This window comes from Zonotrichia albicollis, chromosome 9 (assembly GCF_047830755.1).
Source record: "Zonotrichia albicollis isolate bZonAlb1 chromosome 9, bZonAlb1.hap1, whole genome shotgun sequence".
Classification (NCBI taxonomy): domain Eukaryota; kingdom Metazoa; phylum Chordata; class Aves; order Passeriformes; family Passerellidae; genus Zonotrichia; species Zonotrichia albicollis.
The window spans coordinates 30472128-30486801 of record NC_133827.1 but is presented as its reverse complement, the minus strand read 5'-3'; the positions used below and the strand labels follow the sequence as shown (position 1 = coordinate 30486801).

The 14674-nt window shown below is 35.7% G+C and overlaps 1 protein-coding gene across 4 annotated transcripts in view; it reads left to right on the top strand.

Moving 5' to 3' along the window:
• Positions 1-14674, top strand: part of OPA1 (OPA1 mitochondrial dynamin like GTPase) — a 49539-nt gene that overhangs the window by 14649 nt on the left and 20216 nt on the right. For all 4 annotated transcript variants that reach the window (XM_074547204.1, XM_074547202.1, XM_074547203.1 and 1 more), the window contains 20 exons: positions 1174-1227; positions 2244-2348; positions 3264-3350; positions 3726-3839; positions 4166-4246; positions 4653-4727; positions 5060-5131; positions 5271-5370; positions 5897-6027; positions 6545-6617; positions 6709-6781; positions 7540-7655; positions 8244-8308; positions 8898-8974; positions 9197-9362; positions 9879-10031; positions 10640-10748; positions 11383-11462; positions 12603-12743; positions 14069-14185. In XM_074547204.1, coding sequence (XP_074403305.1) covers positions 1174-1227; positions 2244-2348; positions 3264-3350; positions 3726-3839; positions 4166-4246; positions 4653-4727; positions 5060-5131; positions 5271-5370; positions 5897-6027; positions 6545-6617; positions 6709-6781; positions 7540-7655; positions 8244-8308; positions 8898-8974; positions 9197-9362; positions 9879-10031; positions 10640-10748; positions 11383-11462; positions 12603-12743; positions 14069-14185 — 1989 coding nt within the window. The remainder of the gene's footprint in view (positions 1-1173; positions 1228-2243; positions 2349-3263; positions 3351-3725; positions 3840-4165; positions 4247-4652; positions 4728-5059; positions 5132-5270; positions 5371-5896; positions 6028-6544; positions 6618-6708; positions 6782-7539; positions 7656-8243; positions 8309-8897; positions 8975-9196; positions 9363-9878; positions 10032-10639; positions 10749-11382; positions 11463-12602; positions 12744-14068; positions 14186-14674) is intronic.

Below are 14674 nucleotides of genomic sequence, written 5' to 3'. Positions count from 1 at the left end.
AAGAAAATAATGGCAATAAGATGGAAGTGTCAGCTTGGATTTCTTTCTATAAAGTGCAGACACAATTCTTCAGGCTTAACAGCTAAATGATATTGAGCACTATGAATACTTGTGGATTATAATTCTTGTTTAGTCTGTAACAACTCTTGTAAAGTTTTAGTAATGGAATTAATTTATGTCTAAATAACAGCTGTCCTCTGCATATTAGATAATATGCTCTTTCTCTTTTGAAGCCAACTTGAGTTGTAAATGTCACATGGGCTTTATCACGTGAACTTTATTTAAATATTGACACACTCAATACTTGTTTAGGTTACCATTTTTTCTAAATTGAATATTTTATCAGTCAACCATTAGATTTTGTTGTTTGTAAATATTTACATCATAAGAATTTGTATTCCATCGTTAATGCTTTTTGCCTTTGTGTTAGTAAAAGGGGATTGTTTGAAACAACTGTTTACTGCATCTTGATGAACACATTTTAGGAACATTTGGCTTAGAATGTTTCTTAGTGCTTGATCTTATTACATTAATTCCTTGAATCTCAAGGTGTCTTGTACTTAATATCCTAATTTTTCTAGTTTCAATGTAATTTAAATAATTTTGAAATAACCCTTCAAGACTGTCCTGCCTATCTAAAATGTATGAAGTTGTGTAGCGTGTTTCGAATTCTGACAAACAAATAAGAATGAAATAAGAATGCTTTATGAATATTCACAAATAGTGAATACTCACCTGAAAGTATTTTCTGTAGCAAACAGGTGTTCAGTGATTTTATCACATTAAGATGATGCTGATTCAGAAAGTGGATATACAAGATCCTGAGAGTTTGACCACTAAAACTGTATTTAGTTCAGTGGCTTGAAATCTCAGCACCATATGAAGCTGCTTTTCCTTAAGCCCACTTTCCCACTATTAAGTCTTGAAGGGTTAATTTCTACATTTGCATGTACTGAAATTCAGACAATTCTTTGATGGAAAGCTCCTGTTGCAGATGGGGCTTTCCATCAGCTTTAAATTTCAAATGCTAATTGAAGAATTTTACTTGCTGTAAAATGCATGTCAAGTCACTTTTCTTATGGGGAATGAAACTTTCAATTCGTAATTTCAATTGGTTACTTACAGGGCTTAAACTAAACAAGTGATGGTAGCCATGATTATTTTTCTTTGTAGGTTTCTGACAAGGAGAAGATTGATCAACTTCAAGAAGAGCTATTACGCACTCAGGTGACTTTTCTGAGTTATTGATGCCTTAAGTAGTGATTTATGTGCAGCAGGCTCAGATTTATGAGACAAAAGCACGCCTGAGGTATATTTGGTGAAAATGCAGTGCTTTTTTCAGTCTCTGAATGTATGAATGCAGAGTCCCCTGTGTTGGCAGAGAGCAAAGGTCAGTCTAGTCTGTTCTTCTCTGACAATGACTTACAGAAAGCAAGACCTCATTCCAACCAAGTTTTAATCTCACCTTGATTAGCCAGACAGAACTAGTTATTTGTAAGCTAGATTTTTTCAGGGATGATGCACATTAGTCATATTTATCAATGTTTGGGTTTCTTGCTCACATTCATGTACAATTGATCTTTTATCTGCAGGCTTCTAAACTGATTGGCTCTTTGGCTCAGCTACATTTTATAGGGGCTTTCCTAACCTCATGATATATTCGCTAGTTTTGAGTGCGTTTATTACTTACATTTTTTTAATAGCATATTGAAATTTGTTTGTTTTTTTTTAAAGTACTCTCAGGCCAAATACATTTCGACATTGTAGACAAACATTTTCAGAGCAGATATCAAAACTATATACATCTCTCATCTTCAGAGTACCACTACAATCTCCTAAACAGGGCTAAGCTGGTACTGTTGTCTTGATCTGAGGCTGAAGAAAGGGTCTAAACGAGGCTTGCCCATTTACATTTAAGCTCCATTTTGATTGAATGGCCAGTTCCCACTGACACTGATTTCTGTCTGGTTCCATAAGTGTAGCTTCTTTGAAAATGATGCTTAAGATGCTTTAATATTGATCTTTGTGTCCTGAGGTTTGAATAGTGTGCTCTTATAAAAACTTTTGAAGCAATCAGGTTGCATTGCGAAAAATAAAGTAATTCTGACACTCTTCTCTTGGAAGGTTTCTATATTTCTGAAAGACCTGCCTAAAGGATTATAAGTTTTTCATAGGTAAAACTTTGTTCATGTGAATCTATTATGTCCATAATTACACAAATATGTTTGTACTACTTTTTATAGCTCAAATACCAAAGAATGCTTGAGCGATTAGAGAAGGAGAACAAAGAATTGAGAAAATTGGTACTGCAAAGAGATGACAAGGGAATTCATCAGAGGAAGTTAAAGGTATGTGTTACAAAACCACACTGAAATATAATTACACCATATTTTCCATTATGCTATTCTAAATTGCATTTGTTAATTCATATATAAACTTCTAACATTTGTTTTAGGATACCTCTGTTAATTTTTTGAGTCATCAGGACTTCCATACATCTTTTATTCTTTAACTATATAACTTTCGGAGGTGGCTTCAATTGAAAACCATGAAGGGGTTACCATGTCTAACTGAATAACTTACCTAAGAAATTGGGAAATGTGGCTTGGTTTTTCATGTAGCCTCACTGTATTTTCAGATAATCTTGCTTCCAACTCTTTTTGCACACACAGTCTGATACCTTTGTGCTTTGTCATGGGTCTCATTGAGTTTGGTAGGAGTAAGTTATGGGGTCAGGGAACATCATTTAATGACTGTATAAATCCAGTGAGACTAGCTTTTGTTTTTGTCTGCCAACATCCTGAGCATTTTAAAAATAGATGTTTTCTGCTTCTCTGTGTGATTTCTTAACCTGTATGGATATTGTTCTTTCCTCTGAGAAGGGAAAGATGAATCTTACTTGTGCATAAGTTTGATAACTCGGTATCCTTGTTGATGTTTATTGTTCATCAAACTAAATAATTGTAGATGTTTAATGGAAGAAACTCAGTTTAGCTTAACCTGAAAGCTGCAAAGTTTGCACTTCATTGTTCTCTTATGCTGTACATAGGAGCTTTCATTTTCCCCCTTCACCACAGGAGTCAGGAAGTGACTTTACTTGGTAATGTATTTCATAGAACAAAGATAGCTGCAGTATAGACAGCTGTGGTTTCAAACCATCAGGAGAAAGTAAAATAATTTTTGCACAAATTTACAGAAGTAGTAGTCTGAAACTTCTGTTATCTTATTTGGCTGTGTTTTCTCTGTGTACTTTTTTTTTGTAGAAGTCCTTGATTGATATGTATTCTGAAGTACTTGACATCCTGTCTGATTATGATGCCAGTTATAACACTCAAGATCACCTACCTCGAGTAAGTAGATAACAAGTTCAATGATTTCTACTGAAACACCAGTTTTGCAATTAAATAGAGCATTTCATTATATTCCAGAATAATCCAGAGTTACTGCTAGGCTATTTTCTTGTAACTCCACCCTTTTGCTTAAGACATGTCTTTCATTTTAAAAGCAATAAGATAATTTTGAAAATAACAAATTTAACCATGCTAAGCCTGTTTTGGCTTTTAGATAAACCCTGTCTAGATTCAGTTACTGCTGCTGTGCTGAGCTTTCCATTTTCAATGGAAATGGCTGACGTTGATAGAGATGTGTGTCTTCCTAGTCAGCTTTTATCTAAACTTCCAAAATATCCTTCCAAAAGCCAATAGCTGTTTAAACTTTCACTTAAGGTGGTGGTGGTTGGAGACCAAAGTGCAGGAAAAACCAGCGTGTTAGAAATGATCGCCCAGGCCCGCATATTCCCTCGAGGGTCTGGGGAGATGATGACACGTTCCCCTGTCAAGGTAAGGAACATCCTCATCTCTGAATCAGCATTTGCTGCATTTTTCTCCCTCTGATTATGACATTGATTGAGGCATCCGTGTGCATAGGTTTATAAAATGGCCTGTAAGCAAGGGAGTTGTTTCAGCCAATGACGAAAGCTCTGCAGGTCTCTATATGATCCATGTGTACTGTCTGTGTAGGAGCAGTACCATTTAGTAATTTTGTGCTGAATGATCATTACATACAACTGTGTTACTACAGAGGGAAGTGTACATATGTCAAGTACTTTTCATGTTTCTCTGTGTTAGATTTGCTATACTTTCTCATTAAAGCTTTTAATGTTTAGGTGACCCTTAGTGAAGGTCCTCACCATGTGGCTTTATTCAAAGACAGCTCTCGGGAATTTGATCTGACCAAAGAGGAGGATGTAAGTATAATGAAATGACTGGAAGTTAATGAGACTTACTTCTGTTGATTCTCTGAATAATTTTGTATCTCTGTGATCTCTAAGCCCCTGTTTAATTAAGTGAAAGATGTTTAGTGGGGCAAGGCATTGTATTAGCTATTAAATTATCTCTTTGGCTGGCACTGAAGTGGATAAAATGTTGAGTACTCCTTGTGCCAAGACACTTTTTGAAGCATGAAGGGATCTGCAGGTAATCTGTCATTTAGTGCCCTCCCCATTTACCACACTTACTAAAGATGCATTTGAAATAATACTTATAAACTGAGATCTTCATCCCTAACTAAAAGTGGTTTTCTGTGTAGGTAATTTTTCTTCTATCACAGTTATAAAGAATTTTCTGTTTGATATTTTGCTTTTCTTGTAACAGCTTGCAGCTTTGAGAAATGAAATAGAAATCAGGATGCGAAATAGTGTGAAAGAAGGGTGCACTGTTAGCACTGAGGTAAGACTTTTCAAATATTTAATGGTAAATATCTGTATGTGTATATGTTTTGAAAGTATTCTTCAACAGAGGGATTGTGATGAATCCAGTCTGCATATACTTTGTGTTTTGCAGTATACAAGGTGTATTTGGACTGTTAAAATCAGTTTCGTACAAGAGTACTGCATTTATACTTGCATTAAAAGTTGTACTTCCTATTTAAAATGACGGATTGTTGCTGTATAAAACATATGTGTGTAAATATGTGTTCATATAGTTTCATAGTGTTTGTCTATGTAAGTATATTCAAACTAAATGGTGTATAAACTTCTAATTTCAATTTTATTTCACAGACCATCTCCTTAAGTGTGAAAGGTCCTGGTTTGCAGAGAATGGTATTGGTTGATTTACCTGGAGTCATTAGTGTGAGTATGCAATAATTTTAAAAATGATGACATGTAAATGAAGTAGTGTTATTGATGAGAACATTAGCCATTGGGGATTTTTTAACATGTTTTTTTCTTTGTTTTTCTTTAAATATTTATCTCCATATGCATATTGAAGACTGTGACATCTGGTATGGCTCCAGATACAAAGGAAACTATCTTTAGCATCAGCAAAGCCTACATGCAGAATCCTAATGCCATCATCCTCTGTATTCAAGGTACTAAGAGTCTAAACAATTATCCACTTGTATTTTTAATCATGGTTCATATGTTACTCTGGAGTCTGTTCTGATGGTATTTTTCCTTTTGTGATAATTTGTGTAGTGTACAAAACAGCATGCTGTGGAATGTCTGTTGATAAATTAAGGCAATCTGTGCAAAATTTGTGGCAACAGCAACTTTTAGCTAAGGGTTTTTGTAGCGTTAAAGAAAAATGGTGGTGATAATAAAATTCATGTTTTTCACAGAAGTGTTTTTGGAGGTAGCATGCAATAATATTGAATATAATATAATGTTGAATATTTTGAGTAAGCTGGTACTTCTTGAAAACTTAGAGAACTACAATAAACTGCTTTGTTTTGATTCTGGGAACAAAGCAATTTTTCCACTACGTGTATCCAAAAAATGGAACATAAGTCTACTTTTATGGGGTTAAATTTGTAACATGAAACTTGATGATGGCTGCTGTGTTTTCAGTACTGTTAGATTACACAGTCCCTAAAATAAACTTTGTATTTATTTTAGATGGGTCAGTGGATGCAGAACGCAGTATCGTCACAGACTTAGTCAGCCAAATGGATCCCCAAGGCAAAAGGACAATATTTGTGTTGACTAAGGTTGATCTTGCAGAGAAAAATGTGGCCAGTCCAAACAGGGTGAGTCCAAAGAGGTGAAACTCTTTTTCTCTTATTGTGCTGGCTGAAGTCACACATGGTAAAATAGTTGTGATGCTGGCAGAGATATTGGACCTCACCTGCCTATTCTAGATGGTTTTGAGTGCTTATTCTCTATTGAGTTTGATGATTTTTTTGGTAGTTGTTGTTTTAATCTCTCTCAGGCCTTGCTTTTAGTGATCAGCTATGGGACTTCTGTCTCAGCTTGCTGTAATACTATGAAGGTGACCTGAGCAAGTTCCATTTCCCAGAAAGGCTAAGGATATTCTGATATAGGCATTTTTGTTGTGTTTTGTGTTCTGCTGTGTTATGCCTTATTAGATTTATGCCTTTATTTTTTTTATTTGTTTTGTTTTCAATCTCAGTAGTGCTCATAGTCCCATGACAAACTGCCTCCTGCTGTAGTCTATGCACAGCTATGACTAGATCTGGCCTTAAAACTGTGGAATATCTCTGTGCAAAGTAATTGATGGGTTTTCTTAATCCTTTATTTTCATAGATCCAGCAAATCATTGAAGGCAAACTCTTCCCAATGAAGGCTTTGGGTTATTTTGCAGTTGTTACTGGAAAAGGTAAAGAGAGCTCTAGCTCTGCTTATTTTGTCCTTGGTAGCCCAGAAAGCTGTCTGAATGGAACTGTTGCAGCACTCTTTTCTTTTTGCAGGAAACAGCAGTGAAAGCATTGAATCCATTAAAGAATATGAAGAGGAATTTTTTCAAAATTCAAAGCTTTTAAAGTATGTTGCTATTTTATCCTTTCTGTTAAAATGAGCTTGTGTTGGTAAATTGCTAGCATCAGTTTTTCTTGTGGAATTTAAAAGGATTGCAATGTGGAAGCACTAATTGAGATTTAATATGCTTAAATTAAGTATCATGTTGAGGTGACCAATTTAGCTTGGTTTCCTAATGCTTGCTGTAAGTCAGTGGAGACAGACAGGCATCTTCAGGCAGCAGCTGATTCCACTGCAGTTCTGGGCCACTCTTCCAAGGTTTGTGTCTCTCCATCAGCCCTACAAGAGCTAAGTTTCAGCTTGTCTAAGCACTTAGAGCTGAGAGGAGTAAATCGAGCCCAAAAGTGAGTGTTAGTGCCTCTAAATGTCAGTTGTCTTGGTGTGACCATGTCGTATTCAAAGGGTTGGTTTGTGTGTTCTGAGGAAGGCTCACTGAGTGGAGTTTTGATTTCACAGGCTGGTGTTCTTCAGGAAAGTACAGTACATGATCTTTGGGACTGTGGTACCTGCACTGCAACCTCTAGAATAAAAACTTATTTAGGGTGGGGCTTTTTGTTCCTATGTTTTCTTTTGGGGCTTTTTCTCCTTGCTTTGGTGATGATCTACACTGAGTATTTTAGAGGAAGAGACTGGAATTTGGGTTAGGTGCACGGTCACATTGTTATTTTCTGCTCTGAGAAGCAAAGCTTTATTCTAGAGAGCAGAAAATGGGGGCTGAAAGCATGGGTATGCAGAGAACTTCCTTTGGCTATCCTTCTTTACAGGACAAGTATGCTGAAAGCACATCAGGTAACAACCAAGAACCTAAGTCTTGCTGTGTCAGACTGCTTTTGGAAAATGGTGAGAGAGTCTGTGGAGCAGCAGGCAGATGCTTTTAAAGGTAAACATGTTTTGAAAAAAAAGGAACTAGCAACTTGCTATCAAACAGTTATTTCTTCCATATGCATATAATGTTTTACCAGCATGCTTGGGCAATTGTTTCATACATTTTTTATTATCAGCATTTCCCATTAATTGGTAATTGCCCCAGGTAATTTCTAGAAAAGAACCAAAAATGTAATTTATGTTGCAAAGTACTACTTGCTCTAAAAACCAAAGGAGTAAAAAAGTATGAAGCACAAAAATCAAGTTTTTTTTTTTTTTTTTGTGAGCAAAATACAGTTCTTCCACTGGATTAAGATGTTTAAAATGGCTTCCTGGTACTATCTGGTCAGCCAGGGCAGGGCTGATGTGTGCAGAGCTGGAAGCTGAATGACTCCTCTGTGCTTTTTTAATGCATGAATTCTGCAATTTGTACATAGAGTATCTTGGCATAGACAGAAAAAAATTCTGCTCATTTGCAGACACATTAAAGTTCTTGGAGAGTTTTTCATAAGCAACATTTGTGGTGGTTTTAAAACCTTCTAAGGTAGTCATGAAGTGCTCATAGACAAATAAAAGAACAAGGCTCTGTTTCTGATTTTTGCAGCCACACGTTTCAATCTGGAGACGGAATGGAAGAACAATTACCCCCGGCTGCGAGAGCTTGACAGGGTAAATTACACTGCTGCTATTACTGTGTGCTGCTAAGGGTTGAAGACTAAGAATCTAAATTTATGCCTTTTAATTTCATTTGTAAAGATTTCTTAAAGTTAACACAAAGTACTGACATTTCAAAATGTTAGGACAGGGTAAATTATTGTAGGGGAAGGAAATACTGTTGCTCAGAATTGTGATGCTTCAGCACTTAAGTCCTTCACTCTTCTAGTATACAGTTACCTGACTTAACTTGCCCCCAGGGATAGGTCAGTGTTTCATTGTGATCATGACAGAACTGGCAAAGAGAAGTTACATTCCCTGGTCTATCAGACAGAGTAAGAAAACAATTGGGATCTCATTTTGTAATTCTTTTATAGAGATTGTGAATATTGAAATGCCATGCCTGGACAAAGGCATGGCAAGAGATGGGAGGGAAGATGTATGGTAAACCAGGACAGCTGATGATATGCACACACATTGTTCAGAACGTGACCAGGAGGTATCATTTGATGCTTAAAGGCCTTAAAGAAAAAGTTTTGGATTTTTTTACTTTTTGCATGGAGACATGATCAAACTACACTTAATCTTATTTCCTTTTGCACAGAATGAACTGTTTGAGAAAGCAAAGAATGAGATTCTTGATGAAGTCATAAGTTTGACTCAGGTCACCCCAAAGCACTGGTACAGTAATTTTTTTTTTCCCATTATTTACTAGGAGAAGTTTGCCTTTAAAATAGAGTTCTAGAAAACAACATTATCAGCTATAAGTAAGAAAATGTTTTTCTTGGACAATGTATTGGGTTCCTGTGATCTGCAATCTTGTTTTCTGTGTTCCTAACAAATTGAATGCACACCTATTAGTCACTTGTGTATACTGGAAACTATCAATAATTCTCATTTTAGGGAGGAGATGCTTGAGAAAACTTTATGGGAAAGGGTATCTACTCATGTCATTGAGAACATATACCTGCCAGCAGCACAGACTGCAAACTCAGGGACATTTAACACCACTGTGGACATCAAACTGAAGCAGTGGACTGACAAGCAACTGCCTAATAAAGCAGTAGAGGTGAGAATTTAGTTATTTAAATTAAAAAATAAAATTAGAACTTAATTAAAATGTAAAATGAAAGCATAACTCCAGAGAAGTAAGATGATGTTTGAGTGGCTGAACTGCAGTTCTTTTAACTAGCTTACATGTCGGAAAAGGCTGGCAATATCTTACTGTCCCACAATCAAAAACGTTGTATTTTCTCTTCTGGTGAATTTTATCTGTTAAAGAAGAAAAGCCAAACCTGTTTTTGCAAGGTCAACAAACCCCTCAAGTAGGTGTATTCACATTTAATAGATTTATGCAAGTTTAACAGAATTCTGCTTGCTACAATACAGTGAAGCAAAGTTTAATGTTGCTTTTATTAGCAGTGGATAAGGCAGCAAAAGAAAAGTCTGTGATTTATGTTTGTGTGGGTTTTTTTGGAAAGTCTCCAGATTTTCATACTTGAAAGAATTGTAGTAAATGTGCCTTTATCAGGTGGTGTATGGTGTAATGGTCCATTTCAGGAGAAATTGTTTGCTAACTTTCCAGGTGGCATGGGAGACTTTGCAAGAAGAATTTTCCCGTTTCATGACAGAAAAAAAAGGAAAAGAGCATGATGATATCTTTGATAAACTGAAGCAAGCTGTCAAGGAAGAAACTATTAAGAGGCATAAATGGAATGAGAGAGCGGAGGATAGCCTGGTATAATGCAGTGGGCTTTTTGCCTTGAAATGTTTTTATTAGAGTTGAATAATCAGTATTTTTGCATTCTTATGCTGTAATCATAGAATGATTGTTTTTGTGTCCATCTCACCTTTTCTAAATGATGTTTTAATTCAGTGTTCCCCATTTCATTATTATATTTTATTAGTTATTGCCCTAAATTAGTTATTACCATAAATAGTATCTAATAAAACTGTTTTGGTTCGTTCATGAATGTCCTCCATAATCCACTGGCTGCACTAGGGCAGCCTGGTGAGAATTGTTTGGCATCAGCTTATTTGTTCTGTTCAGTGTAGCCCTATAAAATAACACCATTTCATTTCCATCTTTATAGATTCTGTAATCCAGAGGGATTTCATACCTTTTGCTTTATTTTTTCCATTATTTATGCAGGCTGTAGAAAAGAATCAGAGGCACACGAAAATAATTTTGGCAGTGCTTTGAAAGGTGCATCTTGAATCTCTTGTGTGTGCCCAATAGAATCTGTTTTATCAGCCATTAAAAATGAAAAGAATACTAGAAATGGGTTATTAACTGAATCCTGAAGGAATGATTGCTGTGTGCTGAAGTGACATTGTGCATTGCAGCGGGTGATCCAGCACAATGCCTTAGAAGATCGGTCCATATCTGACAAGCAGCAGTGGGATGCAGCCATTCATTTCATGGAAGAGACGCTCCAGAGTCGGCTCAAAGACAGTGAGTGGTGTCATCTATTCCACTCTTCTTCTCCTTTTAATCTGAGCCAGTCTTGAGCTAGCTCACTTCACTGAAGGGCAGCCTTCATATCACCCAACTGACAAAGTGGTGACTGCTTGCAGTGGGACTGATACTGAAATATTTAGCAAAATGCAGCCTGAAAACTCTCATACTCTTGCTCTTAAAATGAGGCAACTGAATAAGAAGCAGTAGAGATCTATAAAGTCAAAAAAAATGGTCTAAATGCACATGTAAGAGGACAGGATAAATTCAGGGAAAATAGTTGGTCTGTTTATGGTTTCTAACATAATCAGTTTTGATGCAAGTTGCAGCCAAGGTAAGATTTCAGGGTTTTTTAGTGCATGATTTGGAACCAGGAGGGTGATCTCAGTAGAGGGTTGTGTTTTTTATGTACTTCTTGAACTATCTACTGGTTGGAAGTAATTTTTAAATTTTAGTAAAATACATCAACCATTGCTTGAAGTAAAACACACCTGATTTAACTCAGTGTAGTGTATTTTATGTTCTTCAACATTAAATGTTCATTCTTGTTCACATACCTAATTTTGAAAGTTTAAATTTGGCTGATTGCATATATTTTGTTTGATGGTTAATATCATACCTCCTTTTCCAGCTGAATCTGTTATTGAAGATATGGTGGGTCCAGACTGGAAAAAAAGATGGTTGCACTGGGTAGGCCGCACCAAAGAACAGGTAAAAGGAAAAAAATATAAAGAATTTACAGTTCACTACCTTTACAAAACTTTGATTATTACTCAATAAATTTTCAAAACTACCAATTCATTTCACACTATTTAGATGACTTCAAAAAAAGCCTCACTTGTCATTGTTTTAAATAGCATGGAGAATTTAGTATACATTTCCATGCTCCATCTACAGAGTGACTTGTAAACTGTTTTCCTTTTTTCAGCTGAATTACATCTTTGCTATTATGCCATTGACCTGTGTATTGAAGTTCTTACAGTAGAAAGAAAGCAATGTAAGCAGGTGGAAACTGGGCTGTTCTCTTCTATACTTTCCATGCCTGCCTTCTGAACAGAAGTCACATGCAGTTTCCTGTCATGCTCTACTTGGATTTAATTAATATGTGATAGCATTATCATTTGCATTGTAATCACAGTTGTATCTTCTGACAGGCCCTATTCATCATAGGATCTCCTCTCATTTGCTCATAGCTTTTCGAAATTTCCTTTGAATTTTAATTGCACCTTTTGTTCAATGCCCAGAGATGACATGGTTTTTATATTACTTTTCCTAGATGTTTCTCAAACTGATTCATACATTAAAGAAGTAAGCAGAATTTAAAGGGATAGAGTAGGAAGTAATTGTTTTGCAGAAAAGAGTTTTACAGTCAGTTAGATGCAGCCAGCTATTGGAGCATGGTAGTGACTTCAGCCTATATTAGTTGGTTTTTATGAGCAGCAGCTTAAAGGTATGAACCCATGGAGAGGTCCTGGTAGCTAATAGTCAAAAATTACAATTTTAAGCAGTGTCACAAGTGATACATGAATGTGAAACTCTGCTAGCAGATACTCATCTAGGGGAAAGGGGGCTAACACCAATGATTTTTTTTCCACCTTTCTATTCTTGTTCTGCATTTCTGTGTATAATGAAAAGGGAAAAAAATTAAATTGACAGTGAATTATCCATTAAAAATGCTATATTTGATGTATCTTTGCACAAATTCCTTTTGAAGTAACTTAAAAGTAATAGTTAATAGTGTCAGAGGTTTTTCCTGCCCTGGCTTGTTAAGCAGATAGAGTGTTTAGTGGGGAGGTGCTGATGATCTCTGTGTCGCTAATAATAAATGCCAACTAATCATTCCTATCCTAGAATATTCGTAATGAAACAAAAAATGAACTTGAGAAATTAATCAAGTGCAATGAAGATCATCCAGCTTATCTGGCAAATGATGAAGTAACGACTGTCAGAAAGAATCTGGAAGCAAGAGGAGTAGCAGTGGATCCATGTCTGGTGAGATGCAGATTTGTAACAAGACACATGGAAGCCCCCTGTGAACATTTGAATGTTTTCTAGATGCCAAAGAAAAGATTTCATCTGAATACTGAGTTTGTAATGCAGATGTTTCCAAACAAATCACTAAGTGGCTGCTTGCACGCAATTCACACACTTGTGTTGGCTGGCAGACAAAGGCTGTGCAGCACTTTGGAATCTGTCCCTTTAGACTGGAATCAGAATCTGCTGAGCAGACTTTCTTGCCTACATTGTAACAAAACTTGTTAGAAATTATTGTTCAGATGTAATCAAGGCCTTTGTGAGCAAGTTACAGTAAAAACATACTGTGTATCCTACAGCTTTCAGTGTGGTTGTATGTGAAGTTTACAGTCCACTGGTACAATGAAGAGAGAGAAATTTTTAAAAAAATACTTAGAAAAAGGCAGGATTCTTTTAGAGTGTCCTGAGGGATTGTATTGTACATCTGAAATGTTCTGGAAAATTACATATCTCATTGCAGTGAAAGGCCCTGAAAGGTAATTAGACCTCTTGTCTCATTAAATGTGAGATTTTAAATAAATGAGAATTCAGACATTAATAAGTAATAGATGTAGATTTTCTATAGCAGTGATTTATTTTCTGCAATAACTTTGGCTACCTTTGCACCATTAATACATGCACTTCTTCTAGGAAGAAGAGTTGTAATATCTGCTGCTCCTTTCCTATACAGCACTTAGCATTTTTTATAAAGGTCATAGTAGTGATCCACATCTTCTACATGAGGAGGCTGAGTGCAAACTGAGGTTTATCTAGCTAAGCAACTGATTTTCTTAATTATGTTTTATGGGTTTTCCAGAGAGGCATCTTGATACACATGTTTAATTTTGAAGAATTGAAACATAATAAACCTAATCAAGAAAAGTTATAAATGTTTGTTTACATAAGACCCATTAAATATTTCTCTAAGCTTTAATCTGGTTTAATTGGTAAATTAATGGGTACAACTCAAAAATGTGTTCTCAGTGTGAATGTAAAGAATGTTTTCTAGTATATAATTTAAACGTGTTTTGGCCAGAAACTGTATTTTTAAGCATTCAGTTATGTTCATGGAAGAGTAGGTTTTTAAATTGACAAGTCATCTGTAGTGTTTGCCAAGTGTAACTAACAGATTAATCTTATCCCAGTTGCAGACAAATTGCTGGGAAATATTTAGATGCATGTTACATGATAGGAACAGTAGAATTTGGAGTTACATTATAAAATTAAATGCAATCATTAATCTAAGCACGATAGTGAGTGTATGTATTTATTTATTTAGTCAAATTTAAATACTCTTTTCCTAGATTAAAGACACATGGCATCAGATTTATAGAAGATACTTCCTGAAGTCTGCTTTGAGCCACTGCAATCTATGTCGAAGAGGCTTCTATTATTATCAGAGGCATTTTGTGGACTCAGAGGTAAATTAAAGAACTGATATTCTTCATCTATACTGGTGTTTTGCCTTAATATTTCTATTTCAGCTGAAAAAAGAATCTAAAAGTACTTTAAAGTAGCCTGATCAGATAGCTGGTGATCTCAGATACGTTTTACACGAGGCTTGTAATGGTTAAAATGCCATCCTGGTGGTAATTATGTAAAACGACCACTAGGTATCAGCCATGACCTAAACATCTGTTTCTAATCTTTGTGTATTGAAAATGCACTGTTAAAACCAGTAGTGTACAGCTGTTGATATGTTTTTGATAGCCATTTCTCCTGCTTTCCCATTGATAGTTATTTGCTTCACTTATACAAAAAAATTTAGAAAACATCCCGATGGATTTATAGGAAAACTATGGTCAGTAAATGTTTATCGTTAATGCTTGGAACCATGTGTGATCAATGGGGAAAAAAATGAACAGCTATGAAGTTTCCAAACAGGTCTTTATAAATAACTTTTCCGGTTT